At 44.3% G+C, this 26,793-nt stretch overlaps 3 protein-coding genes across 8 annotated transcripts; all 3 read right to left on the reverse strand.

Moving 5' to 3' along the window:
- Positions 1 to 100: 100 nt before the first annotated feature.
- Positions 101 to 9,908, reverse strand: si:ch211-13c6.2 (uncharacterized protein LOC100000125 homolog). Of its 4 annotated transcripts, none has more exons than XM_060042989.1 (13): positions 9,621 to 9,908; positions 9,369 to 9,437; positions 7,442 to 7,466; positions 4,855 to 4,941; positions 4,576 to 4,724; positions 4,347 to 4,466; positions 4,211 to 4,250; positions 3,018 to 3,999; positions 2,793 to 2,910; positions 2,629 to 2,706; positions 2,427 to 2,528; positions 1,211 to 1,505; positions 101 to 915 (listed from the first exon to the last, which is right to left on the reverse strand). In XM_060042989.1, the coding sequence occupies exons 1-13, from the start codon at positions 9,678 to 9,680 to the stop codon at positions 263 to 265; spliced, it is 2,778 nt and encodes a 925-aa protein (XP_059898972.1). In that variant the 5' UTR covers positions 9,681 to 9,908; the 3' UTR covers positions 101 to 262. The 4 variants fall into 4 exon arrangements, with proteins under 4 accessions (XP_059898972.1, XP_059898971.1, XP_059898973.1 ...); XM_060042988.1 differs by having other exon boundaries at positions 1,211 to 1,508; positions 9,621 to 9,907; XM_060042990.1 differs by lacking the exon at positions 7,442 to 7,466 and having other exon boundaries at positions 1,211 to 1,508; positions 9,621 to 9,691.
- Positions 9,909 to 9,973: 65 nt separating this feature from the next.
- On the reverse strand, positions 9,974 to 18,878 carry LOC132450852 (regulation of nuclear pre-mRNA domain-containing protein 1A-like). 3 transcript variants are annotated; one of them, XM_060043017.1, is made up of 7 exons: positions 18,406 to 18,860; positions 16,446 to 16,575; positions 16,131 to 16,237; positions 15,943 to 16,046; positions 15,076 to 15,202; positions 12,775 to 12,950; positions 9,974 to 11,159 (listed from the first exon to the last, which is right to left on the reverse strand). In XM_060043017.1, exons 1-7 carry the CDS (start codon positions 18,554 to 18,556, stop codon positions 11,076 to 11,078), a joined length of 879 nt encoding a protein of 292 aa, XP_059899000.1. In that variant the 5' UTR covers positions 18,557 to 18,860; the 3' UTR covers positions 9,974 to 11,075. The 3 variants fall into 3 exon arrangements, with proteins under 3 accessions (XP_059899000.1, XP_059899001.1, XP_059898998.1); XM_060043018.1 differs by lacking the exon at positions 9,974 to 11,159 and adding an exon at positions 12,121 to 12,354 and having other exon boundaries at positions 18,406 to 18,861; XM_060043015.1 differs by lacking the exon at positions 9,974 to 11,159 and having other exon boundaries at positions 12,121 to 12,950; positions 18,406 to 18,878.
- Positions 18,879 to 19,875: 997 nt separating this feature from the next.
- Positions 19,876 to 26,634, reverse strand: si:ch211-199g17.2 (uncharacterized). The gene is made up of 12 exons (XM_060042992.1): positions 26,617 to 26,634; positions 26,500 to 26,540; positions 24,069 to 24,144; positions 23,813 to 23,896; positions 23,567 to 23,709; positions 23,312 to 23,434; positions 22,960 to 23,017; positions 22,524 to 22,820; positions 22,192 to 22,331; positions 21,788 to 21,904; positions 21,591 to 21,648; positions 19,876 to 21,246 (listed from the first exon to the last, which is right to left on the reverse strand). Exons 3-12 carry the CDS (start codon positions 24,085 to 24,087, stop codon positions 20,369 to 20,371), a joined length of 1,917 nt encoding a protein of 638 aa, XP_059898975.1. The 5' UTR covers positions 24,088 to 24,144; positions 26,500 to 26,540; positions 26,617 to 26,634; the 3' UTR covers positions 19,876 to 20,368.
- Positions 26,635 to 26,793: the final 159 nt, after the last annotated feature.

Here is a 26,793-nt window from a genome sequence, read left to right on the forward strand (position 1 = left end):
ATATTACTATACATTGCTGTGCAACAAATCATTTAATTTAAACCTTTTTTTTTTCCTACAACTCACATTTTCAACAATAAAAACGACCCTTGAGGCACAGAAGTGTTGTATTGTTTCACAACACGGATGGAACAATATGTTTATTTCCTTCAAATATTTAAAGTAAAATTCAAAATTAGGTAATCAATGCAAATAAAGCATAAAATCATAACACCTATCAATTTAGCAATAGGGTAATAACTAAATTGTCAGAAAAATGTAATTATTTTCTGGCAACAAGTTCTAGGAGGGTTGAGGTGATTTTGTCCAGACTTGAGTGCTGCTGGCTCCTCGGCCTCCGGTATCCTTGCTCCCGGTGGGAAGATGGGGATGCCAAGCGACCGCCCAAGAACTCGGGAGAAGCTGATGGGTGTTCGCAGCGGTCTCCGCGTTCCTGGAAGCGGCCCCCCTGCTCCTGGAAGCGGCCCCCCTGCTCCTGGAAGCGGCCCCCCTGCTCCTGGAAGCGGCCCCCCTGCTCCTGGAAGCGCTCCCCCCGCTCCTGGAAGTGCCCCCCCTGCTCCTGGAAGCGCCCCCCCTGCTCCTGGAAGCCATCCCCCCGCTCCTGGAAGCGGCCCCCCTGCTCCTGGAAGCGCTCCCCCCGCTCCTGGAAGCAGTCCCCCTGCTCCTGGAAGCGCTCCCCCCGGTCCTGGAAGTGGCCCCCCTGCTCCTGGAAGCGCTCCCCCCGCTCCTGGAAGTGGCCCCCCTGCTCCTGGAAGCGATCCCCCCGGTCCTGGAAGCCGTCCCCCCGGTCCTGGAAGCTGTCCCCCCGGTCCTGGAAGCCGTCCCCCCGGTCCTGGAAGCCGTCCCGGGGACGGGCCGGCCCCTCTGGCTGAGGGCTGTCTGGGGCTCTGTGCTGCCCGACAACTCCGAAAACCTCTGGACGAGGGAAATAAGCAGAAAGGCTTAACATGGCTGGAAATATGATAGGATGGTGGTGCAGCCGCCTGGTTCCTCATGGGTTTAGCTCGACATCTAAATGCACACGTGAGAAGTGAACAACGTTGAATGGAGGGGTATAACGTCAGCTAAAGAATTTAAGATAAAATAAAAAACATTAAAATCCCCTTCAAATGTATTTAATATAACTGTCAGGCACCAGCACGTATCATCAAATCCAAAGGAGGTGGCACCGGTGATAGATACGGATTACACATATTGATCGATGGCGTACCCTCGTATCGCTGTCTACTTGAAACGTTAGCGTCCGAGTGGACGGGAAGCGGGCGTTCCTGGAACCTCTCGTCAGACGGGCCTCCTTGCTCTTGCTCCTCCTCCTTCCAACCCCTGGGATCCTGGGATGACCGTGGGTGGGTTTCCATCGCCCTCGGGTGGGTCTCCATGGGCCTCCGCTGCATCCCCTCCCTGAAGGCCTCCCTCCCAGGCTCCGGCCGGGGGGGCGAGGGAGCCCGCGGCGCCTCGCTCCTGTGGTTGTAGTCTCTGGAGACGGGCGCGGAGTCCGGTCGGTTCTGCTACAGCGAGGCATGAGCGTAGAGTGGGATCACATTAACTATATTGACTGAGTGAGGAAATCAAATGTTTTGCATGAGTTGCACGAGTGCGTTCATTCATTCGATTTATGAATTGCACTTCGCAGAGCACTTCATTGCGAATGTGTAAACAAACCCCCTCGCTCCTTTCTCCCTTCCTACCAAAGTGTCGCTCTCCATAACAAGCTAATGACCATGGCACTACAGAGGACATTAGTGAAAAGGAAAGTAATTAGTGAGCTTATCTGCTTAATAGCAGTCCCAAAAAGAAAGGTTACAGTTGGCTAACCTGTAGTTGAGCTATAAATCTCTACCATGAAGAGACTGGGGGTTAGAATGGGTAACACCTCAACTACTGAAGTTTAACATTTCATGGTTTTAACATGGAGGATACCCCCCCAAATTTCCGTTGAGGGATTAATAAATGGTTATCTTGATTCCTACTGCCTCAAGAAACATGAAGGTTGGGCTACTCGGAGACCCGGAATTCCCCTGCAGATGTGCATGGTGAGCAGGCGCATCTCTGTAATGGTCATGTTAATAATAATAATAATAATAATAATACATTTAATTTAGAGGCGCCTTTCAAGACACCCAAGGTCACCTTACAGAGCATATAGTCATCATAAATCGTTTAAAAAACAAGACTGTGGAAAAAAAAAAAATTAAAAAAAAAAAAATTAAAAAAAAATGGTAAGGACTAGCGTCAGGGTGTGTGTCCCGGGCTTTCGCTCAAAGTAAGCCGGGATAGACTCCAGCTCACCACAATCCCTGACCAGGAACATAATGTGTACTATATGTAGATTAAAATAATTGATAGATACTGCAATGGACCTTTTATAAAGGCCATGAAGATCCACTACTAAGGCATGGTGATCTGGATAGGAATAAAACACATACCATAGTCTTCTCTGACTTTTTGGCTTGGAATTCCTTCAGGAGATTACAAAGTCGGCTCTTGAGGAAGTCCGCCTCTTCCCCATTTTCAATCTCAATGTTTTTCTAGAGAGAAACCAAAGAAATACATGCAAAAAGTGAAATGTTATTTCCATCCAAACAAGCGGTGCCTGTTGGAAATTTAAATGCATAGTTAAATGCTTACCAATAAATCAAACACTTTCCCGCCATCTTTTGCATTTTCAACCTCTCTTTCTGGGTAGCTCTCATTTTGATACAGGCTCTAAAAACACAAAAACAATTGTTGCGTGAAAGAGAAGCATGCAATTGAATACATTTTAAAGTTATCATAAGAATAAGTATTGATACCTGTGATTGGGTGTATGGGTCGGGCCTTTGGGATCCATGGGCTTCGTGCCTTTCCCTGCTCCCCTGCCTTGATGGACCAGGTTCCTCAAACGTCATATATCTATCAGATTCCATTAACCTGGGAACAGAAATTAACCATCATGCATGCATTACAATGTGTAGTCCTTGGATTTGCCTTAATTTAGCATTGAGTGTTTAATCTAAATCAATAAATTGATTAATCACATTCGCTTTGACCCTTCCATCTCCTCTTGAGTAGCATCAGAGAAGCGGCTCTTTTTCTTCCTGGCCTCCTGGCTGCTGGCATTCCCTTGAAGAAAGCGTCTGAAGGTCTCTGGGATCTCAGACATCCCTCGGCCCCCCTCCGGCGGCATCTGGTATGGGTCGGAGCCCTTGTTACGCAGGGCTCCGACCATTTCAAACAAATAATCTCTCTCCAGCAGCTGGTCGGCGTTCCTCCTGGGCTCCGGGTCGCCGTGACGGTCCTGATCCGGGTAGCCCTGTGCCCTGTGGCCATGTCCATCTTGGTAGGACTCTTCGGGAGCGGGAGTCCCTCGTCTCATCTCATCATTGAAGTAGCTGCTCTCGTGGGGGCCAGGGGCCTCTGGAGGATAACGGGGTCCTTGTGGGGTTCCGCCTGGACGGTGTCGCTCGGCACCTCCCGGCGGGTAGGCGTACGTCCGAGCGCCGGCGCCGCCCGGATGCCTGTCTTGCAGGTCGGGTGAGGGATAGGTCATCCTGTCAGTGGCGGCAGCGTCGTTTGCACGGGCCCTTTCGCGCCGGAGTTCCTCAGTGTAGAACTGCTTGAGGGGGTCGCTTTCTGGATGTGGTCTTCTGTACGGAGACGCTTCTCTGTGGGGCATCTCTTCCGCAAAGCCATGCATGGGACGACCCTCTGCGTGTGGGATTGGATGATCTCTGTACCCAACGCCCATAGGATCCCGGTGATAGTCAGAGTCCATAAACTCTTGTCTGTCGTGGTCGTTTGCAGAATATCCTTCCTGTTCAGGACTACGGCGAGGCTTGCGTCTGTGCTGAAGCCCTCTGCCCTCTTCCTCTGGGCCGAGGTAACGGTCGTCGGGGTGAAAAGGCGGTGGCTGTTCCTGGTGTTGGGGGTAATGCCCCGGCTGACCCTCTGGTCCTGGGTAACGCGGGACGAGGTGCCCTGCATTCTGGGGAGCTTTTTTGTGTCTTTGCTTCTGAGGACCTGGACATTGGAACGGAAGTAGAATTGAAGAAACAAAGAAGCTCAATTAACTCAATTTACTACCATCTGAAAAGCTTGGGTGAAATGTCGGTTAGAATATTTTTTTGCTTATTGATGACATTTAAAGCATCAGATGGTTATTGAACCATTGGCTTACAAATATAACCTTTTTATCCATACAACAATCCTGGTTAAACAACGAGGAACATACCTCTGGTGATGTTGGATTTGCCCTCATTTCTTCTCAATGGCTGAAACAGATATCAGTAAAAACTTAAAATCTCACAGAGTAAGCATTGATTCATTTTCTACCCATCAGGGATGTTGGGTAAATGTATTTCGCTCACCCTCGGTGTCCCTCGACCGTCCTGCCGTTCTACGACCTCCGACTTGGCTCGTATGACCTTTGCTGGTTGGTTAAAACTGGTTGAAGGGTCCCAGGTCACCAGGTCTTTCCGTTGTGTCATCTGTAATACAAAAAGCTTTTTTAAAAGGAAGGAACTTTTTTTTTTTTTTTTATAACCTTCAGTGGTGAAAACAAAGTGAGAAAACATGGTTCATTGTCAGTTTGCTTACCAGATATTTCTGTCTGTGTTTGCGCCCAATGATGTGGTTGATCATGTTGGGTAGGTTAGCCTCTAGGCTACAAAGCCGACAGTTGTACCTCGGGCCGGGTTGAGGATCATTGGCATCCGAACCGATCACCTCCTCCAGATGACTTAAACCTTAGAAAGCAGGTAATTCGAAACCAAAATAAAAGTCACTTACGTCCTTTTAGACCAAAGTAATAATTGTTTGTTCACATTTTATCCCCTTTGAAGGAATATAAGAGAATAAGTTATTTAATTTATTCACCAATGATGGGTTCATCCAGGTTCAAGTATTGTAAATACTGCATGATGTCTTCAAAGTCCGGAACAATGTGATTCCTAACGGCAAAACCTGATTAAGCAGAAAGGCGGCAGTTAGATAGACAAACTACACCCAATATCGATATGTTACGCAAGTGATTCGTTTTGTTTAGTGCTTCAGATAATTCATATTTGTCATTAGTAGCTAGGTTTAATGTACAAAACTCAATCTAATAAGAGTTGACAGTAGCAAGGAATTTTAAACTTTAGCTTCTGTAATATATACGACTCCTAGAAAAGGTCAAGTAAGATATGTTGGAGTGGCATTCCATTTAGAAAATCACCAAAGTTCTACCTCTTTTCTTCCAATCATTGAATGATGAATGAATGGACCTGAAAACACTGGCCTTACGGTTGCATCCATGTTTTGTTAATTGTTATTGTCAAGTAAAAATCCATGAACCAATTTGAGTACACAAAACACCATTGTTTATCTTATCGATATGCGTCACAAAAAACAAAGCGCCCTTTAAATATGGAAAAGTCTTATATCAACGTCTTGCCCAAGAGACGTCAGTGGTTTCAGAGCCAACATCCATAAACCTGCATTCCTTCAGGTGTTGCAAAATCCAGAATTCTTGAAAAGCATTTGACTCATCTCCTCCTCCTATAATTGAAACATAATCAATTTCTGATTGGTATGTGGGCAAGCCCCTCTGCATCAATGCACAAAAAGGCTGACAAGATCCCCAGTTTGATGATCCAGAATACAATTGGTCTGACTGGGTTCAGCAACCACCAGAGTCCTCAAATGCTGATCCAACCAACCTCCACCAAGAGAGACATGAAGGTACTCATCTTCAGACCAAGTGCCATTTTCTGTTAACCAATTTGGGTTTCATAATACGCATAGCTTTGATTTTGAAGTAGCACATAAAAAAAGTGCTTTATGCAAAAGCACAAAAAGGTTCAGGTGCCAAGAATAATGACTTGGCTGAACAGTGTCTTCAGCCACTTATTAAAATGTCTCCAAAGACCCAGCTTTAGAGATCTCCTCAGGGAAGAAGCTGCCTGGCCTGGCAGCAGTCCTCCCTCCCAGAAAGCTTTGTTCCCAACAATGAGAACATCCTGTGTGGAGCCGGTGTTAAGCAGTTCAGTGTCTGAGGAACATATTTTGGGAGGCATGGGTTTCAGTGGTGAGACAGTCAGTTAGGTAAAGAAAACAAGAGGAATGGACAAACTTGAGGGTTGCCAGCAGGACCGTTCTGAACCAGTGGTCCATTCAGATAATTGTTCCTGATGATTGAGCCAAGGCATGATCCCTCAAGCTTTGAGCATGAGCAGGATTCTTCCAGCGCAAGGAAAGGAGCCGTGTACAATTGGGCCCGATTTCTGAGGGTCTGGGCTAATCAAAACCTTTAGACTTTATAGCCTATCAAGTTTTGTGTGTCATGTGGTCACATAGGGAATGATCCGTCTGATGATACGTATACATTACATATGATTCAGACATCTAATGATTTAGTTGAAGAACCGCAAAACTTCCTGCTAGGATAGTGATGTATCCTTGGTCCCCAAGATCATTTGGTGGCCGAATAACATCATTGTCTAACCGCTAGAGCAATGCGACGGTTAGAACAGCGAGTAAAACATATGGAGATATAGGCAAAGAGTATGAGTGTGCTCGGTCCAAATGCTAAGGACCGAGAAATGCCGTCTGCCAAGGACCCAGTGGAGGTGGATAAGGGTGGGGTGGGGGGTTCCACACAGCTAGAGCAGGATGCAGCCTGATGGCCGAGTTTTGAACACTATATTCTTTCCAGAGCGATCCATGGATGTCCTGACTCATTGTTCAGAGATCTTCATAGACAACAACTTAGGTTAACATGACTTGGGAATTGACGACACGACAACATTGCTGCATGTCAACGGACACCGCGTAAATCCCTCTAAGTTTGAAATTGCAAAGATCTTTCCGCTTCTCTCTGACAAACTGAGATCTTGTTCTCATGCCGTGGCAGCTGCTCAGGAGATAGCGTAAATCACCACAGAAGTGGAGGGTTTGAAATGCATAAACTGCATACCATTAAAAAATGAAATGGGACCAGTTAGTCCAGTTACCTCTCCAGAAGGTCACTTTGTTGAGGGTGAACTTTGTGAGGATGAAACGTTACCAACTGCCATTGAAGAATCCAAGGCATTTCACTTACCTTTGCAGTAATACCTCCCCTTTTCACATACATTTTCAAAATGTCTTGCGCACATTACTAGAGCCGTGTCATATAACCTAGAGTTTAGTTCAGTTTTTTTTATAGTTCTCATTTATTATTGTGAACTGTGGTTTTTGTGCAAAGTCAGTAAGATCCGACCAAAATAAATAAATAAATAAATAAACTGAATTCTGTGATAGGGTTGGCCAATAAAGTTCTATCCTCTTCAGATACTTTTAACTAATACATATAATTCACTTAAAGGATATATTGCACAGTGGTACTATTAAGCACCGTGTTTTACCGTTAACCTGCACAGATAATCTCATCCTAGGCTAAAATGGAGCCGGTATGTACAGGCAGAGGTTAAGAACTACTTACCGTTCGCGGCCAAAGCTTCCTCCTTCTGCCATGGGAAGAGGGAGAGCAATAGAAACAAGTCAATCAATGCACGCTTAACTCACCCCGTCTAGAACAGAGAAAGGGTTATATCACGGTAACAAACATATTTACCAAAGCTCTAGGTGTGGTGAAGTCAATCCATAAATAAACACATCATGAATGACTTGGCGTTTAGGTTAAGTCGTCAAGCTTTCAGTATCAGGGAACAACCTTATGGGAATATTATTTTTCTGGTTCAATCCTCAGAACAGGTGATTGATTCAATGTGCATGGTAAATGAATGAATGAATTAAAAAATATATAGATAATCGCACAAAGTTGGATAGACAGATTGTGATACGTTGTGTAGAACACAATGCATGTTCACTTTCTGTAATCCACTGCATTTCCCTCAGTAGTGGACGTAGTCCATGCAACTTTTTTGCCGTAGTAGCTCTTTCTCCCCATGTATCAGCGGCTGGCAGGTACAGTAATGAGTCCATCTTGACAATCACACTTTGATGATGCAGAGGGAGGCAAGCTTTCAAGTTGGATGTATCTATGCTCCTGCCCTCAACTTTGGTCCCATGCTTCTCAGAAGAGAAGCAGCACACAAGTGTCCAAAGGGTGTTTCCCTGCAGGGAAGCTGAGCAGGCTCATTGTAGCAGGGTGAAGGGGTCAGTGATCTGGGATGACCCCATAGAAGACCCCTGGCTTATATGCATTGCAAGGGGCCAATCAAGGTCTTTTGGAAGTCTGTGGAGGACACCCCCTGGGCATCTCTCTTTGATGGTCCGTCAGCCATTTCCCACTTAGAATGGACCCCAGAGCAGACACAGAATGCACTGGACAGGTTAGGTCTCCAGGCTGTCATGGGATTGAAAGGTGTTCCCCCAAAAGGGGGCCTTGGGGGTAAAAGTACTGGAATGTCCTTATTGCCAATGCAAACCCAATAGGACCATCAGAAGTTTCAGAAGAGGGATAGATGGAACATTGATCAACTGTTGTAAGTGTGTGTTTAAAAAACTGTTTGCACTCATTATTACACCAGAAAGAGGCAAACATTTATTTTACACCTACACTTCTAAAAAATACGAAGAAGAAAACTATATATATTACAGGGTGTCATCTACATATTCTTATCATCAGCTGTTGGCCAACTTATGATCAAAAAAGTTGGAAGAGTGGGGAAAATACTTGAGGAACATCCATGTTTGCTTTCCATTTTTGTCTTGTCTCAACACACTTCTTTATCTGACTCGGCCAAGAAATCAGTATGAATCACTGATAAGGCAAGGAGATCCAAAGGAAAAGAGATCTATGCACACAAACACTATGGGAAGTGCAACACAAAAAGATGGATACAACTCAGTCTAACTGACCAAATATATTACACAAAGGATGAGGAAAGACTGTAGGAGAAGGATACATTTGACCAGCAATAGTATTTTGAACAAAATGATCCAACAAAGAAAATACATTGTTGGACTGCCTTCATTTCGGTTGATCACAAAATAAGAGTATGGCCACAGCAATTATGAATATCATAGCATTGGTGGAAAAAGCTTTAGTCAACCTCAACATATCCACCGTCTTGACGACCGATTGCTACAAGCATGCCTAAAGCAGAGACTGCTGCACGGTCAAATGTTGGTTGACAGATCCCAGTGTCCAGCAGAAGGCTGTATTGGGCGAGAATTGGCATCGCGAGAAAGTGTGTAAAACGGGACGAAGTTTGCGGCCATCGGTCTGTTGGTGATTTGTTAGTTCTGGAAAGGCACACTGGTTAACGATTGATTACTGTAATTATTTGAAGAACACAATTTGAATAATGATCATAACATGCGTCGTCTATATGTCGAATTGTTGTAACCAGTTAGCAACATCCAATATAGTAAGTGGTGGCAATTCAATGAATAATGTTTACCTTCATATGTCCTATGGTCGTAAGGTGTATCTTATACAACGTCTCACTCCGTATGGATTTGACGCACGACTGTAAGACAAATAACAATATCAGTAACATGCAACATGGGCTATTATGCCCTCCCCATCCTCCATCAAAGTTGATATACAACATGTTACCGGTTTGACAGCAATTGGCGCTAAATAAAGTTGATATTCTATCTGTAATTTAGATATTTATCCATTCATATTATACCGGTGTCAAATATCTTACCACACAATCAATGAAGTCGATTGGGACCTCAATCTCGTAGGGAGTCTCGAGACCCTCCATCAGGCTGTCTGAAGCTAACGTTAGCCCCGCTGGTTAAATAGTTCGCTTAAAGGACTACCACACCCAAATCCCTAATACACGGTCAACAATTTGAAAATGAAATAGTCTAATAATGATGTACATGCAAAGCCCACTCGAGTCGAAAGTGATTGTTCGGAATAACAATGTGCTAACAGTGCTAGGTCTAATCCATCTAACCACTAGCTACTTCCTGTGCAGCTCAGAACGCCAACTGTCACGAAAACATCATGGCCGCCGCCCTAGAGGACCGGCAAATAATACACTTATACTGCACATTGGTATAGTGTTCTTATTTATTTGGTTCTAAAAAGCATTTGCTTCGTATGTACAAATCAAAATGGGTGCTATAAGCCTGGATTTGTCTGAGGAAAACATACATGCATGCAGGCATGTATGTATGAGGCAACTGGGTATCATTCAGTCAGAAAGTTATGTAAAGCAGAGCAGTAATGATACAGAAAAACAAGAACACAAAGGCTGTCTTCCTTTATATTATTATAGCAACTACAGTTACTGGCTTTCAACCTAGGAAGATCGGAAGAGCCTCATTTCCTCATAATAAACTCACACAGCATGCATGTCAAGATGGGACACAAATCATACAAACTAACAAGTAAATCAAGTTAGGATTTACAAGCAACTTTGAATAATATTTACAATGCAAACACACTCCTCCCAGTTTTTTGTGTAAAATATAATCCAAGACATTTATTTCCTTCCAGAGCACTTCATTCAAGTTAAACGCATCAATCTTTTGAAGGCCTTTTTCATGTTGTATAAAACCAGACTTCCCGACCCCTATGCCTAACCACCACATCACTCGTAATCAACCATTAACAACTTATGAATGCAACATATGATCGCAATTGGAAAAATACTGAAACTCGTGAATTAACGCATACACACACAACATTGGGCAAGTCATAGAATGGAACAATAAATACAAAAATATCTTAACGCCATCATTTTGAGCATCTCAAGGAAGCCACCGTCACTTGGGACCAGACAAGGTTAAACTCAATCAGAATCCTACACAAGGTCTTAAAGGTAGGATGCAAACCTCTGAAGTATTAACAGTTATTTATGTATTACTTAAAGGGGGAAAAAACAGCTGGGAAGTGGAAGGAAACCCTCTGACTTGATGTATAGGCCTTTCTCTCATTGTGACTTGGAAAGAAGAGACCAGGTATGGTATGGCAGGTTTTGAACTATCCACACTGCATGACAGATATCCCTGACCAGAAGAGGGGAGGACAGGGGGGATGTGGAGAATATTAAACATTGATAACAGGTAGGTGATTCGATCAGGGAGTGTGACATGGATAGGTCGAAATACACGGGGGGGATTTGAGGACAGCAGTTTGTGGTGGACTTTCAGCGAGTTCCTGGGAGGTTGCTAAGACGAGACCGTAGCTCCTTCCGGACCTGGGTTACCCGTGCCAACTTGCGTTTGTATTCCTGAAAAGTGGAGAATGAAAAACTCTGCATTAGCTTGTGTCAGAGGTGAATGTTGACACACATTTTTGGTTTCTAGTCATTTCTAATGTTGGGTGCCAAATGGAAGTGCACCAGCATGAACACAGAGTAACAATAAAGTGTTTTGAACAATTATTACAAGGGGTCATATATGAATGCTTATTTTGTGTTTTAATAAGCTGCCGTGGCCAAACGTATAAGTAAGTAGGACCTGTTTTACGAAGCATTTTACCAACCAAGATTGTGCCAAATTGAATTGCAGATTCAACCAGTTTTTTCTGATCCATCAACAAATGTGAGGTTATCAGAAAATACTATATTTTGGTTTCCTATTTGCAAAATAATTGTAGGATTTGAGCTATTGGTATATTACTAGACGGAAGTCAACAGCACATCTTAAACCTCAGACTGAATATATTACGTAATAAGTGTACTGCCGATTTTACACTTGCAAAGGTAGTTTCTTTATACTCGTGTGCCCTTGTCTCTTTTAGATCCACTTTTATTTCAAGTGCAAGTCCAGTTTTATAGTGCTGTGTTGCTGTGTGATAGAGATTAGTCACACATGACAACCAAATAATACACATTAAATGATATGTAGTGCAGGCACAATAAACGTCTTCAGTCGACGGGCTCAGAAAGATTCAGCTGAATTATGAACTTGTGTTGTAAATATAATAAGTTATTCAGTGTCATCAAATCCTGCAGAGCTTTAGACTATTATGAACCATTGGAGTTATTTAGAATATAAGATATGCATGTTCCAGGATCCAAAGACTCTTATCCATCCCCTTTAAGGAACCAACTATTACAGGTTCCTTGCCAAGCGGCAAATTAATTAATCATCAAAAGGGAAAGTAACTGCATGTAGGGATGTTTACCATGCGCTTATACCATATGCATCAGCAATGCCAAAGCAAAATAACAGCACTCACAAAAATGGTTTTATTTTTTTTATCTCCCGTTTTTATTATTATTCTGTTGAATACATGGGAATTAGGTATTATCTGAAGAAACAGTGTCAGGTTGGTGCGCTCCTCTTTCTGTGGACGAAGGGCTGGACAGGTTAAAACACTCAGAAGACGGTCAGCGGGAGAGCAGAAGACATGCGTCCTTAAAGCTTAGGTAGAAACCCTGCAGTTTGCGCATTTGCCTCTACTTACCAAGTGGGATGGATCTGAAAACAAGGAGTTACATTACAGAGAATGGCTCAGTAGTGAGGCGATACCCAAACTGGTTTGAACGGAGAGAGCACCCACCTTCAATCCCCTCCGCCATAAATCTCAGGTTGCATTGCTTAGCCACCTAATCCTATCCCCTTCGCAGTCCGCTCACACAGCTATAAAGCACTATTGACCGACACGTGCACTATCTGACTACAGTCGATACAATATAAATAAAAGGGTAGTCAGACTAAATGAAATCAGATGAAATGGGGATAACACACACACACACACACACACACACACACACACACACACACACACACACACACACACACACACACACACACACACACACACACACACACACACACACACACACACACACACACACACACACACACACACTGTGGGGCAGGGATGAGTTTACGCACTTCTAGTTTCTGCTCGTTCTGAGCCAGGCCGTCCTTCTGGCTGTGCAGGAAGAGCGTGAGCGTGCGCATCAGCTGCCTCCGGTCATCCACCTCGGCAGCCAGGCGGCCGCTGTAGTCAGCCAGCAGCATGCAGGCCTCCTCCACCAGCCCAGAAAGCCGGTCCCCCGACTCCTTGTCTGTAACGCATCACACAGAGGAGCAGCAAACGGCTTTGGTAACTACATTTTAAAAAAGGGGATGATCCCATTAGTGAACCCCTTTCCCAGGTTAGTGGCCATTGCTGTTTGTTTGGCAGCCTGCTCTGTCTAAAAGTATAACAGGGTCCCTGTTTGATGACTAGGTGTTACTCGCTTCAAAACCCACTATTTCAAACCACACATGGCAGTTTCCACCCAGACATGTGATAGATAGATAGATCATCCTAGCCAGTGGACTGTAACATCAATCAGGCATACACCTTGTGGTAAAGTAGTGGTCATACTTTCAGAGATAGGGAAAAGGTTGGGTCACCTCCTGTGTGGGTTCCTATGCTAGGGCAGGTGGTTTAGTGTAACATTGGAGAAGGGAGGAGATCCCAATCGTTTTTCCAAGCACCAGATTCCAAGATGAATCAATTAAGGACTTAACACAACAATCACCAAGATGCTGCTACAACTCTCCCTGGCCCCTGCCAAGAAATGTACTTATTTTCCATATTCAGGTGAATAAACAAATGTATGCTTTAAGCCTGTGATCCAAGGTGAAATATGCAAATAACACAAATGCATACGATGCAAATCGACTTGACAGGAGAACACTGAACTAGCAACACATTAAAAGAAACCTTGAAAAAGAAAAAAATTGAACGTTTAATTAAAACCCAAATTAAAAGATAAGCAAAGGGGTACTTCTTTATATCAAATGCCCCTGATGCTGTAAGACAAATAGTCTACAAAGTGTCCAAACCGGCGACGAGGTATTCAGCACAGCCAGCGCCCCCATTTCCCCCCTGATTGAATTGTGAGGTCGGGAACAGCTGGCAGTGACCCTGGCGTGAGTGCAGCATCACCGTCGTCATCATCATCATCATCATCAGGGCCCTGTACCACGAAGCTCGCTTAGAGGGTTAGCGAGGTATGTTGAGCTCCAAGCCTGGGTTAGTTGTACCACGAAAGTCGATCTCTTTTAGCGTCGCTGTATCACCATGGTGACTTATGCTCACAACCAAACCTGGTCGGGAGCAGTTTTTCGGCTTAGTCTAGCCGAAGATCGGCTACTTAAATCGGCGTGCGCAGCTTCCTAGCCCCTCCTCTGACAATGGCGTCACCATTTGTGGGTGTTCCCGTGGACCCCGGCGCACTTCTCGTACAGGCGTCTCTCCGGAGACAAGGGTTTTACGGGACAGAACCGATCCCTTGGCATTGTCTGACGATATTCAGATTTCAGACTTTATTGTCATTGTGCAAACAACGAAATTGGGGTTCTACATGAGAGATACAGATTCTCATCAGAGGGTGTTCGTTATTTGATCGTCCTTTTGGACCTTATGTAGACAATGATTACTGTTGCGCATTGTGTCTCAGTGACAGAGTGCTAGAGTGGAGGTAGCGCGTCAGTCTTGAATTTCTGCGCGGGGGGTTCGACTCCCAAGTGACGCGAATTTATGTGAAGCTTGAAAAGTCCTAATTCTCATGCATATGGAATACTTATTCACTAAAGCTCATGGAATTATATTTTTGTGCTTATTTCGAACTTGAACCCATATTTTCAAGGCCGTGCTGGCACCACATCTATGGGGGTAAAATGCATGATGATAGACCGGCGAATTTGAACCCCGGTCGCTGGGGTTCGGGTCTTATACTAATCCACTACGCTACAGCCGCTACCTCTCAGCGGTCGAAAACATGCGATACATTTCTTAAATAGGGTGTATTTAAAGTGAATTCCCTAAATGATAGAATAAGGCAGGATGGACGTTGCTTATGCATTTTTAAATCATCATCATTCTATTTGGATTAATGGCGAACAATTCTGCATTTGGCATAGTTATTTTACAGACAATATGCAGAATCTTTTCACTTATACTCATATAGACTGCTTGATCTATCGTAAAGGTGAGAAAAATGACGCGAATAACGCCCCTTTCACGTGAACGCGCACTGAACCTAAAGCGGAAAACCTGGTTCTACTAATTGAATCTAAAGTGAGCTTCGTGGTACCATTTAACTCTGATTGCGAGTTGCGGCTCTGTCGAGCCAGGTTTTCCCAAGAAAGCCTGGGTATGTTCAGCGAGCTTCGTGGTATAGGGCACAGGTGTCCTACCCGTGATCCTGTGGAGCAGGGAGGCGTCCTGCACCTCGGCCGGCAGCGACGAGATGCGTTTCCGCAGGGCCGAGTCTCCAGAGGCGGCGTTCTCCAGCTCCTGCAGCGCCCGGATCAACTCCGCCGTCTGAGACCGTGTAGAGACACGTCTTTTTACTCAACACAACAACGCTTTGTTTGTGCTGTGTGGCCTAATGTACGAGTAAGTAGGACCTGTTTTGCGGGGCATTTTGTCAACCAAGATCGTGCAAAAATGAATTGCAGATCCAACCTGTTTCGTCTGATCTATCAACAGATGCAAGGTTGTCAGAAAATACTATATTTTAGTTTCCTATTTGCAAAATAATTGAGCAGAAAGGAAGAGGATGTTATCTATTGGTACATGACTAGGGGCGGAAGTCAACAGCACATCTTAAACCTCTGACTGAATATATATATTACATAATAAACGTACTGATTGCCCAATTTTACACTTGCATAAGTCGTTTCTTTATAATCGTGTGTGCCCTTGTCCCTTTTGGAACCACTTTTATTTCAAGTGCAAGTCCAGTTTTATACTGCTGCGCTGCTGTGTGATAGAGATTAGTCGTCCGTGACAACCAAAAAATACACATTCAATGATATGTAGTGCAGGCACGATGAACGTCTTCAGTGGACGGGCTCAGAAACGTTAATCTGAATTAGGAACTATTGAGTGTCTTCGATCATGTAGAGCAGAGTACTTGTTCTAGAATGTACATTTAATTTTGTGTATTATTTATGTCTTTGTAGTGACGCCAACCAAGCGTTTACTCGGGGGACACCACACTCGCTGTTCATAAATAAGTACTGTCTGATAACCGAAGGATGTGTGGAGTCGCAAGGCACCTGTGGGGGCTCTTCTGTAGGAGAGCTCTGGGAAGCAAAGTTGTTGTCCTCCTCGTCCATCTGGATCTTTTCATAGGACCTCTTCTTTGCCTTTTTCTCTCCGTCTGCAAGACCAGTCAAAGAGAGAAAATTTGTTTACATGAATAAGAAAGTATCATACACAATTAAGAGTGAGTGAGTGTCCTTACATAGGACTTGCGAGAGCTGGTCCAGGAGACTATTCTCATACACAGCCCTCTCCTGCCAGATAGACAGCACCCGGCCAAGCTGCTTCTTAAAGCTCTCCTCTCCTTCCCTGCACAGAGAGGGAAACCCAGCATCACCATCAGGTACAATGGAGTCTGAGTAGGACACGGTAGGCGTTCCAGGACGACCATAGGACATAACAAACATGCCATATTTTCCTGCCGTGCTGCAAACCAAGATGCATCCTGTGTATATGTTGAAAAGGAAGACTCAAGACCCCATCATGCAACCAGGGTGTGTGTGCCGGTTCAGCCCACCTGGACACATGTTTGAAGGCGTCCACGATGATGGGTGCAAAGTCCTGGGTGAACTCTGGTCCTTTCCTCTTGCTGTTCTGGATGACATCGTTGGCCAGGTAGACAAAGGTCAGCTTGCGTGACACCTGAGCTGTACACGCGCACAAACACACACACACACACACCCCGGCTAATGAGTGATTTAAATTGGCCAAGCAGTTCATTTCTGGAGAGCATTTGCTACAAAAGATGCACTGACACTCATGACACTGCAGAAACATTTGCCAATCCTTAAGAAGAATCCACCCACTGCACATGGTTCGTTCAACCTTGCTCACTGTGATAAAAGGCTTTTGTTCATTTGGTTTGTGTTTTGACGTGGGCACGGTTTGATAATATAGGCAAGGTTTGTGAAACCGTGGTAACCCTGGTTTTACAAATATCCCAAACATTCTCAAAGCAACCAGACCAGACCAACCAGAACTCCCCCAACTGAAACACCCAAATATAGGGGCCTATGGCCTGTAAAGCCCTTTGAGATTGTATCTGTGATTAAAAGCTATACAAATAGAAGAATATTGATGCATCTAATATTGATTGGCTAATATACATAAAAAATATTTCTACCAATAACTATAGTAATTATAAGGATTCTTAAAGATCAGGGTTGCCCTTAGGAAATTTGAAGCAGTGGTGCTGAAAGAAACTATGTTGATGCAGGCGAGCACGTTGTTGTCGTTGTCGATGTGTGCAGGCAAAGATTTTAACGGTTAACCCGAGCCCCAAAAACTTAGAAGCCAACAATCTCAGGGACCAATTACAAACATCCCAAGAGAATAGGTGTGAGAAAGTCTATTGATAACAAAATGAGTCTCTTGAATGTTACTAGTTGGTAATATTTAACAATGTGTTCATTCGATGATACCTGATTCGTTTGTTTGAGAAGTAATTTTAATTTATACAATTACAAAGATGTGATATTCTCTTTAAATCATATAGTGGGAGGTTTTGTGTCCATATTTTAACTTTAGAATGAGCGGATGGTGATGAAGCAGTACTTGATTGGTAATGTGATGTATGTATGTATGTATGTATGTATGTATGTATGTATGTATGTATGTATGTATGTATGTATGTATGTATGTATGTATGTATGTATGTATGTATGTATGTATGTATGTATGTATGTATGTATGTATGTATGTATGTATGTATGTATGTATGTATGTATGTATGTATGTATGTATGTGTGTGTGTGTGTGTGTGTGTGTGTGTGTGTGTGTGGGGGGGGGGGGGGAGAGATATAGCAGATACGTTCGCATACTTGTATTTATGAGCTTGCAAGAAGGCTGATTCATGTATTCGCTATAACCTACATTTATATCGGACGTGCCGTTTGTATCTAGATTACCACGTAAATCGGAAAATTGGAAACCCAAACGCCGAAATATTACTACTAATTCAAGTAAGAATTGGGAATTAAGGTAAGAGCGTCAGATTTGACAACACCAAACAATACCATTTTAATAGTGAAGCAAAGGAAAACACATCTTATCGCACAGATCGGAATATAACCGAACATCTACTACTCCAAACCCTAAGCAGGGAAACGTTAGGGACCGACTTAAATGCAAACAACACCTTAATAAACTGGAGCTGACATGAATATATCACTGTAAACAATAGGCTTGTATTTGCCTTTTCAATCTTCAACCCGCTGACCAAACACGATTAAGACTAACTACAGTAGAGCTAATCTTTTTGCACGCATGCAAATATTAGATGTTAAGGAAATCAACGCTCGGTAACCAAAACATTTAAAAACACACATCAGACCACAGACCCACTAGCACAATGCTACCTAGCCAAGTGAGCTAACTTGTGAAAGTACACCAGAGCACCAGGGGGACAGTCCGAAGGGGTTGTTGTTGCTCAAAAGAGTAGGCACATGCACCAAAAAAAACAGTAACGTTCACTGTACCTTTTTTAAGTTCGTTGAGCCAGACGGTGACAATAGTTTGGGAGTGTTTTCTGTGGTGTATGAGCCACAGTGACAGGGTCTGCACACTTTGCTGAGAGTTGCTAAGCTCCGATAGTTTCTTCTCTAGAGCAGCCTCGGAAAAAGCTGACATTTCGACGAAAAATGACCAGGTTATCGGAGGCTGGTGGAGCAACAGCGTTTATGCGTCTCTTAGGTGTACAAACTCGATTAGTTATTGTTTCTTTCTACCTCCTTTTGCTGCACTGCGAGCTTTATGTCAGCTAGCAAATAACTAGCAGCTCAAGCACTGTCTGCACGGTGTAATCGTGTTAGCATCCCTGCTGCCTTGCCTCGCACACTGGGTGAAGTGAGGATCCTGGATCATGGCGTTATCCCGGGAGGCCTCAACGCAATTTCCGGTACTTTACTTCCTATGAACTGTGTACGCCAGTTAACAGTCCCCGGGGCAAAAATAATAGGAACTTGATCCGAATAAGGAATAGTGTAATAATTAGGGCGTTTTTAAGACATTTTTGACAAAGCTATAACCGAAACGTGTTATGGAAACGAATATCCTTCTATAATAAGTCCCTCCCTCTTCCCAAACCCATGTAATCGAAAGGCCCGCCCTCTCTCTCGCCAATCAAGCTCATTTGGAGGATGTCATTCGTGTCTACCCGTCAGAGAAAGCCTGTGAACGAGGTTTACTTGCACAGCAGAAACAATGCGGAAGAGGAGTGCTTACGCTTTTACTGTCGACAACGCAACAATGGGTTTCATTTTGCAGGGTGTATGCATCTCATCTCCGACCGAATAAGTCTATAACCTCGATCATAGACCCATCTAAAGGGCTCTTTATGTTTCCACGTTCACGCAACGCATTTATTTGGATCTAGGTGGATGTCAGAAGACGCAGATTTTCAAAACGGCTTGTGACGGCTAATCACAATCACAACTGGTGGTATAATATATATTGTGGTTGTGTGTTAGTCAGATGCATTTGAAACATGCCAGATAAAATTATCCAAAAAATCATGTTGTTAAAGAGCCTGGAAGAATTTGAAATAACTTGTACAACATTCATGGAATACCAACATTCTCTCACTCTGGGGTCTGGGGTCCATATATTTGCTCAACTGACCCAGAATACCCTTCTAATCTTACCAGGTCACCTATCCATAAAACCTTCAGAACACAAATCGATAATCTAAATGCAAGTGTTCAATATTTTATGTCGTTTATTAGGGTATTTATTATTTTCAATGAACTGAACTGCTGCCGATGTAGCATTTGCGCCATCTTGTGGTTGCAGAAACCATCACTAGCAGAACACCTCTCACCAGGAGGGGGCGTTCCAACTGTCTGTCCAATATTTTTATGATACCATTTCATTTGTCTTAACAAATCAGAACTACATTGAAACCATAAAACAGGTTGAAACCAGAATCGAAAGAAAAGGACCATAGGAGAGCCGTTCCAAAAGGTTTATTCTATTTTGTTCACCCAACATTGGTATAAAACATTGACTTGCCCCTGTGGCGATTTTGGATCAACATTTGGGTAAAAATTAACAGGATATCAATCATTTATAAAAATTTAATGAAAATGTTTTTCACACGCATAAACTTGTCAAAAAGTAACATTAACAGCTTATTCAGTGGTAAAGTGATTATTTTTTTCATTTGAGTCTTCAAAAGATTATCATTGAATATAAAATAAAAATGAATTGAGATCTAGTAACAAAAATTATACTTATTTCAACAATATATTTGGTATCACAAACCCTTGTGCTTACACCCTTTGTTTCTTTGAAGAAATAAAAAAACAGAAGTTTTTGAACAGGGACACGTGATGACAATCCCTTCTACTTTGCATTGTGAATCGTTACAGCCAATATCCCATAGTCCTTAGCCAAAGTATATTTCCTGAACCAGAAAAAAAATAAAATAAAAAAATTCCTAACTTAGGACCGCCGCTGGCCTCCAGGGGTGCAGTAGTAAAAAGCGACGGTAGGCTTTGGGTCGACATGGCTCGTTTCTCGTTGGTCGTCATGAAATACGGGGAGCGTGCAGGAGGACAGAGACCTTGGGGTCACAACACCAGCCCCCGTAAGGCTGGAGACAGGGTGGCTAATGCCGTCTGCAGGGGGCCCAGCGCCAGAAGCCTGTGGGGGGTCGTGTTGGATCACACATGTCTGTGCATCAGCGATGAACTGCAGGTTCTCCTGAGGGTAAGGCTGAGGGTAAAAGCAGCCTTGTGAGGTACTTGGTTGGTACGTTTCAGGTCTGCCCCCCTGTGTCGGGAGGGCCCAACCTGGGACAAACTCTGTCTGCGCTCGGCGTCCGATGACGACTGGGATGGTCTCCTCCACGTCTGTGCATCGGACTTCAATCTGGCGCGGCGGTGAGTCTGTGAGCGGCAAGTGTGGCGTCTCGAACAACGTAACTGTCAGCGGGCTAAAGTCCACGTTTGAGTACGATGCCAGGGGCTTCCGTGCCAGTGGCTCCCGTGCCAGGGGCTCCGGGGCCTGGGTTCCCGGTGGTGTGCTGGACGGTGGACTGGACTGTGGCCTGGACGTCGTGCTGACAGCGGCCGAGTTGGGCAGGCTGAAAGACGCCCTCTCCAAAACGAACGCACCTTCAGACATCGGCATGCTTACCTTGAAAACGGGATCGGTTTCCTTCCTGGTCCTCCGCTTCTTGGCCGCCCGCTCGGACCCGGCCTCGGTGGCGTCCTTCCGGGTCGTCAGTTGGTGGAAAGCGTCTAAACCTTTTAGGCTAATGGTATTCTTCTGCCGGGCAGCGCTAGTTGACTGCTCGCTGTCAGAGAACATTTGTATGCCTAAACAAATACAGACAAAATGCAAAGCGAGAGAACGCATCCGCATACAGAGCACATTCGTTAAGAGGATAAGGGAGAAAACACAAAGAGAGGAGGGGGATGTTAGGCCCTGCTCGTTGGAGGAGTCCGTTCAATTTAAATGTATTTGTAGCTGAATAACAGATCATCAGAGCACACGACAGAATATTCAAACACGCAAGGGAAAGGTGTAAACGACTTCCAAGCCCACTCCATAACAAGGATCTTCTTGTGGAGAGACGAAGTGCGTTGGAACGACAGGACGGAATGACGTTGTTGTATTCCCCATGAAAGGACAGGCTGGGTGAGGAGGCATTGGTACTTACACCAGTGGTAGGTCTTATCACTCAGTTGATCACACAGATGTGTTGGCCACTCCAAAACCTGTAGCACATGATATTGTTCCCAAAGAAGGAATTTATCGGTCAATAAGTCTGTCTGAATGGGTTAGGACGGACCCTTGCCGTTCACACACAGTGAGTGGGTGAATCAGAATGACCCAACATGTTGATGGTGATGATACCTTGTATTCTCCTCTCCCCTCTATATTTTCCACCCTCAGGGCCACTGACTGCAGGAGCTCCTTCTCACCATTCAGGCCTCCCATCATGGCCTCCACACATTCAGGGTAAACCTCCATCTACATAAAAGAAATAGGTAATCATTGGACACTGCAGAAGAATATTTTAATAAAACCACTTTACTCAAATAAAGAGTTTCTTTAGTAAACTGCTTTTCACCACTGGGTTGACCCTTGTACTACGTTTCAGAATGGACGTGGACATTTCAACCAAGGTCACTGGTAGATATCTTATCGTGTTAAAAGGCTAAGGGATGATTAGAAACCCTTGTACAATTATGTTAGCACAGCTGAAAACATGACATTTCTGGGTGACACCAAACTTTTGAATGGTAACGTAAACCGACCAGGTAGTTGGAGATATGCGAGGGACTAGTCAGGTGAGCAATAAAGTCGTCTGGGTCGGACTTGACGCGGCAGCATTGACACAAGAAGCAGGACGGGCTGCCGTTGTCCTTCCTCCGACACTCCACCACACAGTCCAGACCTGTAGGGAACACAAGCACCCGCCTTCACTTCACTCCTTGTTCTGCTGCTGCGCCTCATCACTGATGAAATCATTTAGGAGGAGTTTACAGCAGCATCCATTACAAGTCACCGAGTTTGTATGCAAGTTACTCGTGTAACGCTGTCCTTCATAGTGACTGCGTATACTTTGTCATCATTCAGCTTGGCTCACCGATAACCGTGTGACCGTCCAGAATGTGGCCCCTGCTCTCCGATTGGACAAAAGGCTCGGCTGACTTAGCAAGAGGCGACTTCATAGTGGTGTCCGCGTCGGACGTAGCGTTGTTCGTCTGTAATGGCACGCTGGACTTGGGGTGCTGAACTACGGCGTTCCGGGACTTGACCGGGCACGACTGGACTCTCCGCGGTTGGACCTCGCAGTTATCGACATGGGTCTGTGTGAGCTCCGATGGGTGAGGAGACCTTCCCTCCATCCGCTCACATCTCATTGCAGCCATCTGAGATACCGCTGTGGAGGGGGAGAGGTGGAGCCAAACGTCGACATTATTGTGGAATTCCACAGTGAAGTTTCCGTCACGTTAATAGCGGGAGGAGGGTGAGCTGTCGAGGAATGGGTAGAAGCTTCTAGAAGGCTCCCTGGCACTGACCACTTGCCGCACTTTTCTGTCCCATCTCCTTGAAAGTAAAGGCATCCAACTGCAGCACCTGAAGTACAGAGGGACAAAGCAAAACGTAGAAAATATAAATAGTGTAAAAAATAGAAAGAAATCTTTTTAGGGTGTTGAAAGGTATAGGGGCTACGGCTGGGTCGGTGAGCCAACAGCCAATCATTTTATTTTCCTCTTTTTCTTTGAGTGCAGTTGATTGCCCATCATCAGTTTAAAATAGCAAAAAGGCATTAACAAAGTCTACTGTAATGTTGGAAAGCATGGACCTTAATTCCAATAACAAAAAAATATATATCTTACACAATTCTAATTCTACCACTTTCACACCAACCTTCACGATGCCCGGTCCATCCCTCTTCTCCAGCACGCTGGCCATCTCCATCAAGGGCCAGGCCAGCTTTGAGACGTCTACCGTCTGGCCCCACCCCACCGCCAGGTCAGGGTGCCGGGCATTCTGTCAGAAACAAGCCCAGTGAGAGGGGATCTTACACACAAAGTCCACAAACCAAAGCAGGTCTAGAAAGGTCATCGTAAAGACAACACCCCCCCCCCCCCCCCTCCCCAACCACAGCCTCCTCCTACTCACAATGTAGCGGTATCTGTGGAGGGACCCCATGATGTGGTTCCGGACGTCTGACCTTTTCATGCGACTCTGGCACACCTCGCACAGGTAGAGGGCCTCCTGACTACATGAGCCCACCTTCACGCATTCTGTGACACTGTCGAGGCCTGCGTGATGCAAGAACACACACCCCCACACACACACACGTACTTAGTTTGGTGGTCCCTCATTCCAATGCACGTGTTGAATCTCAGATGTGAGGGTACCGACCGATGATTGGCTGTTTTCTGGTCGGGGTGTCCAGATAGGGCTTCAGGGATTGGTAAAGCAGGCTCTCGTTAGGCGGCCCTGAGCCTGAGACACGCCACCGAACAACAAGTGGGTTTAAATGAGGAGTACACAATTAGTTGGATATTGAATGTACAACAGGGCTTGTAGACCTGAAAGAGCCAAAATAACTACAATCAAACCATTTACAAGGGCCCGTTATTCAATGCTTCAAAGACCCAGGGGGACTCGCCTTTACCTGTCCATTCTGGCTGCATGCCGTCTACCAAGAGTCTCTTCGCTGGGTTTTGAAGTCGATCAGTGGGCTGGGAAATCTGAATGATGGGAAGAGATGAAAATATAGTGCTGAAGTGGTCAGTGTTCTGAGGACCACAAGAGGAGGTCAAATAAAGCAGGAAACCAAACCTGGGAGCCAAATGTGTTGAAGCGTACACACAGTGAACAGTGAACAATGCCAAGACGAACAAGTCAGGACGACCGGGCATCCTGAATAATAGTATCAGATAAGGAGGATATTCATGTAGAACTAGAAATCAACTGACTATTTTAAGAGATGTCGGGCAGAAACCCACAACAAATGAACAATTAGCCAGCGTGGTCATGGGGTTTGGGTTGGATGTAATGGGTGACGTAATATATGGAAGAAGTATAATTATTATCTTGCCTACATGACTGAATCAGTGTGTAAAAAGCCGAGTCAACGAAGGCACACATTCCGAGGGAGAATCACGCATCACTCATTAACACCCCTGTGAGGAACCGTGGATGGATCGCCGACTTCAAGTTAGCCCCTAAAAAACTGAAATCCCCTCTTTACGAGGCCCATGTCATGCAGAGAGGACGAGACAGGGAGGGCTTTATGACACAAGGAGGAAAGGAGCCTACATTTTAGGAAATGCATACATTTTAATGTATGCATACACTAGTCTCCTCTCTAGCAGAGTGTATGGGAGAAATTAACCATTACTTCTATGTTAACTATGAGTATTATCAGGCCTATATATAATATAGATACATAAATAGTGGAAAGTAGCTAATCATCTGTTTCTCTATAAGTGGACCTTGACACGACGCCAGAGAGTCTGCCCCAAACCTATTTCTGGTGATCTGCCAGTGGATCAAGGGGTCAAGGCGTACTGACGTCTACCTAATGTTTAAATTAACTGCAGTTGCTGACCAATTACTCAAAGGAATGTATGGCTGACCGGCCTTACCAAAAAAGAGATCTTGTATGCATGCTGTGGGCGGTGTGTGTGAGAATAAAAAGAGGCCGGGATCTTATGATCGGCAGTGCTTTGCAAACTACACTGCCTTGTTGTTGCATGTTCAACAATGAAGTCTTTATGTCATACTTGCTCCGGGCTCCTCAATTCCTCATGCTCTCTTAGATAGTTGAAGTGATAGAATTCGGTTATTTTCAACCACAAGTGCGCCCAGAATAAAGGTTCACAGAGCTATTTAAACAGGTTCACCCCCTCCCCACATTGCAATTGTCAATGATCAAATCAAATAATGTTTACCTAAAGAACAGAATTTCCTGTGTTGTCATCAAGTAGAAGAATGCCTAAAGGGATCCCTGCTCCCTTGTGACCGGTGTACCCCAGGCACAAAGGTTTATGTTGGATAACACTAGGAACAAGTAGGGTGGCTAGACAACACAAGGAATAGGAAACAAAGCTTATTGGTGTTTTTTTCCCATCACACCACCTTTCATAAAACAATGACCATATATGGTATACTGAACAACAAGATTGTGTTTTATTGCCTTCGGCCTGAGTTTATCTGCTTGGTGAGGCCATTATATGGCATTCCAGTGATTCCATGAAGGACAATTATGTTCCACATTCCCACAGCACTTTCAAACAGAACAGTGTCTTCCCGCAATGACAAATATTTATTTTTAATTAAATTTAATGATAACTAAATAATGAAAGCGAAATAAAGCATTACTAGTGAACATAATAACCAACAATAAAATGCTACATGGCTTCCGGAATTGAGGAATCAAGCTTAAGTAGTTTCTTAATATTGTCGATTAGGAAATGAGTCGATTTTTCAAGACAAACTGGTGCCCACTTTATACTGTGAGATGTTTATTGATTGAAAAATATATACTTGAGGATAGATGGCATTACACAGAATATATAGATCCAACATCGTTTTGATCAATACACATTACCTATTACCATTTGGTAACCAGTTTGTCGTTAAAAACCTATGTTCGAAAAAGCCTCTCGTTTCCTGGTCGCAGATCACAGGAGGAGAACAGGAAGCAAACATCAGATTCGTGACGAAGACTAGTCGTGTCTACGAGAAGTCTTCAACACACCAACAGGAAGCTGTGAGGTTCAACTGTTTTATGACGAGGAAACATCGACAGGTAGATGTGCGGTTTAAGTGGTTTAATACGATATCGGCTAGAGCGTCTCTCTAGGCTGGAGAGACAACGACTCGACAACGTCGACTCGTCAGATCATTTTGACCTATGACCCGTTTTACTACTAGTACGAGGTCATCATATTTAAGAAGGTCATTAAGGCAACGTTATACGAAGTGTTCATCAGAACATATTGTTATCCTATATAAAATCACCCGTCATGGGCTACAGCATGAGATAAACAAACCGAGGCATTAACTTCCTCAGTATGGCATGGGGCTGGTTGACTCACCGAAACGAGGTTGCATTCGCGGCAGTTCTTATAGGAAAGTCCTTAAAAAATAAAAAATAAAATAAAAATACGAACGGTGAAAGGTGAACGAGGACGCTTTTCTTACCAACTACTTACTCCAACTACTGTGTGTTCTACTCCCGAAATGATCCAACGTTTAACAAAGTTGTGGGCTTGACACTTCTTCTTCAGTTTGAACGCATCATATGTAGCACTGCCGCCTAAAGGATGAGGGAGGAAGTACACCTACCTTATGTCATACACATGAGGTCAATGATCAATTGACCTGGTCAA

Source organism: Gadus macrocephalus, chromosome 22 (genome assembly GCF_031168955.1).
Source record: "Gadus macrocephalus chromosome 22, ASM3116895v1".
Classification (NCBI taxonomy): domain Eukaryota; kingdom Metazoa; phylum Chordata; class Actinopteri; order Gadiformes; family Gadidae; genus Gadus; species Gadus macrocephalus.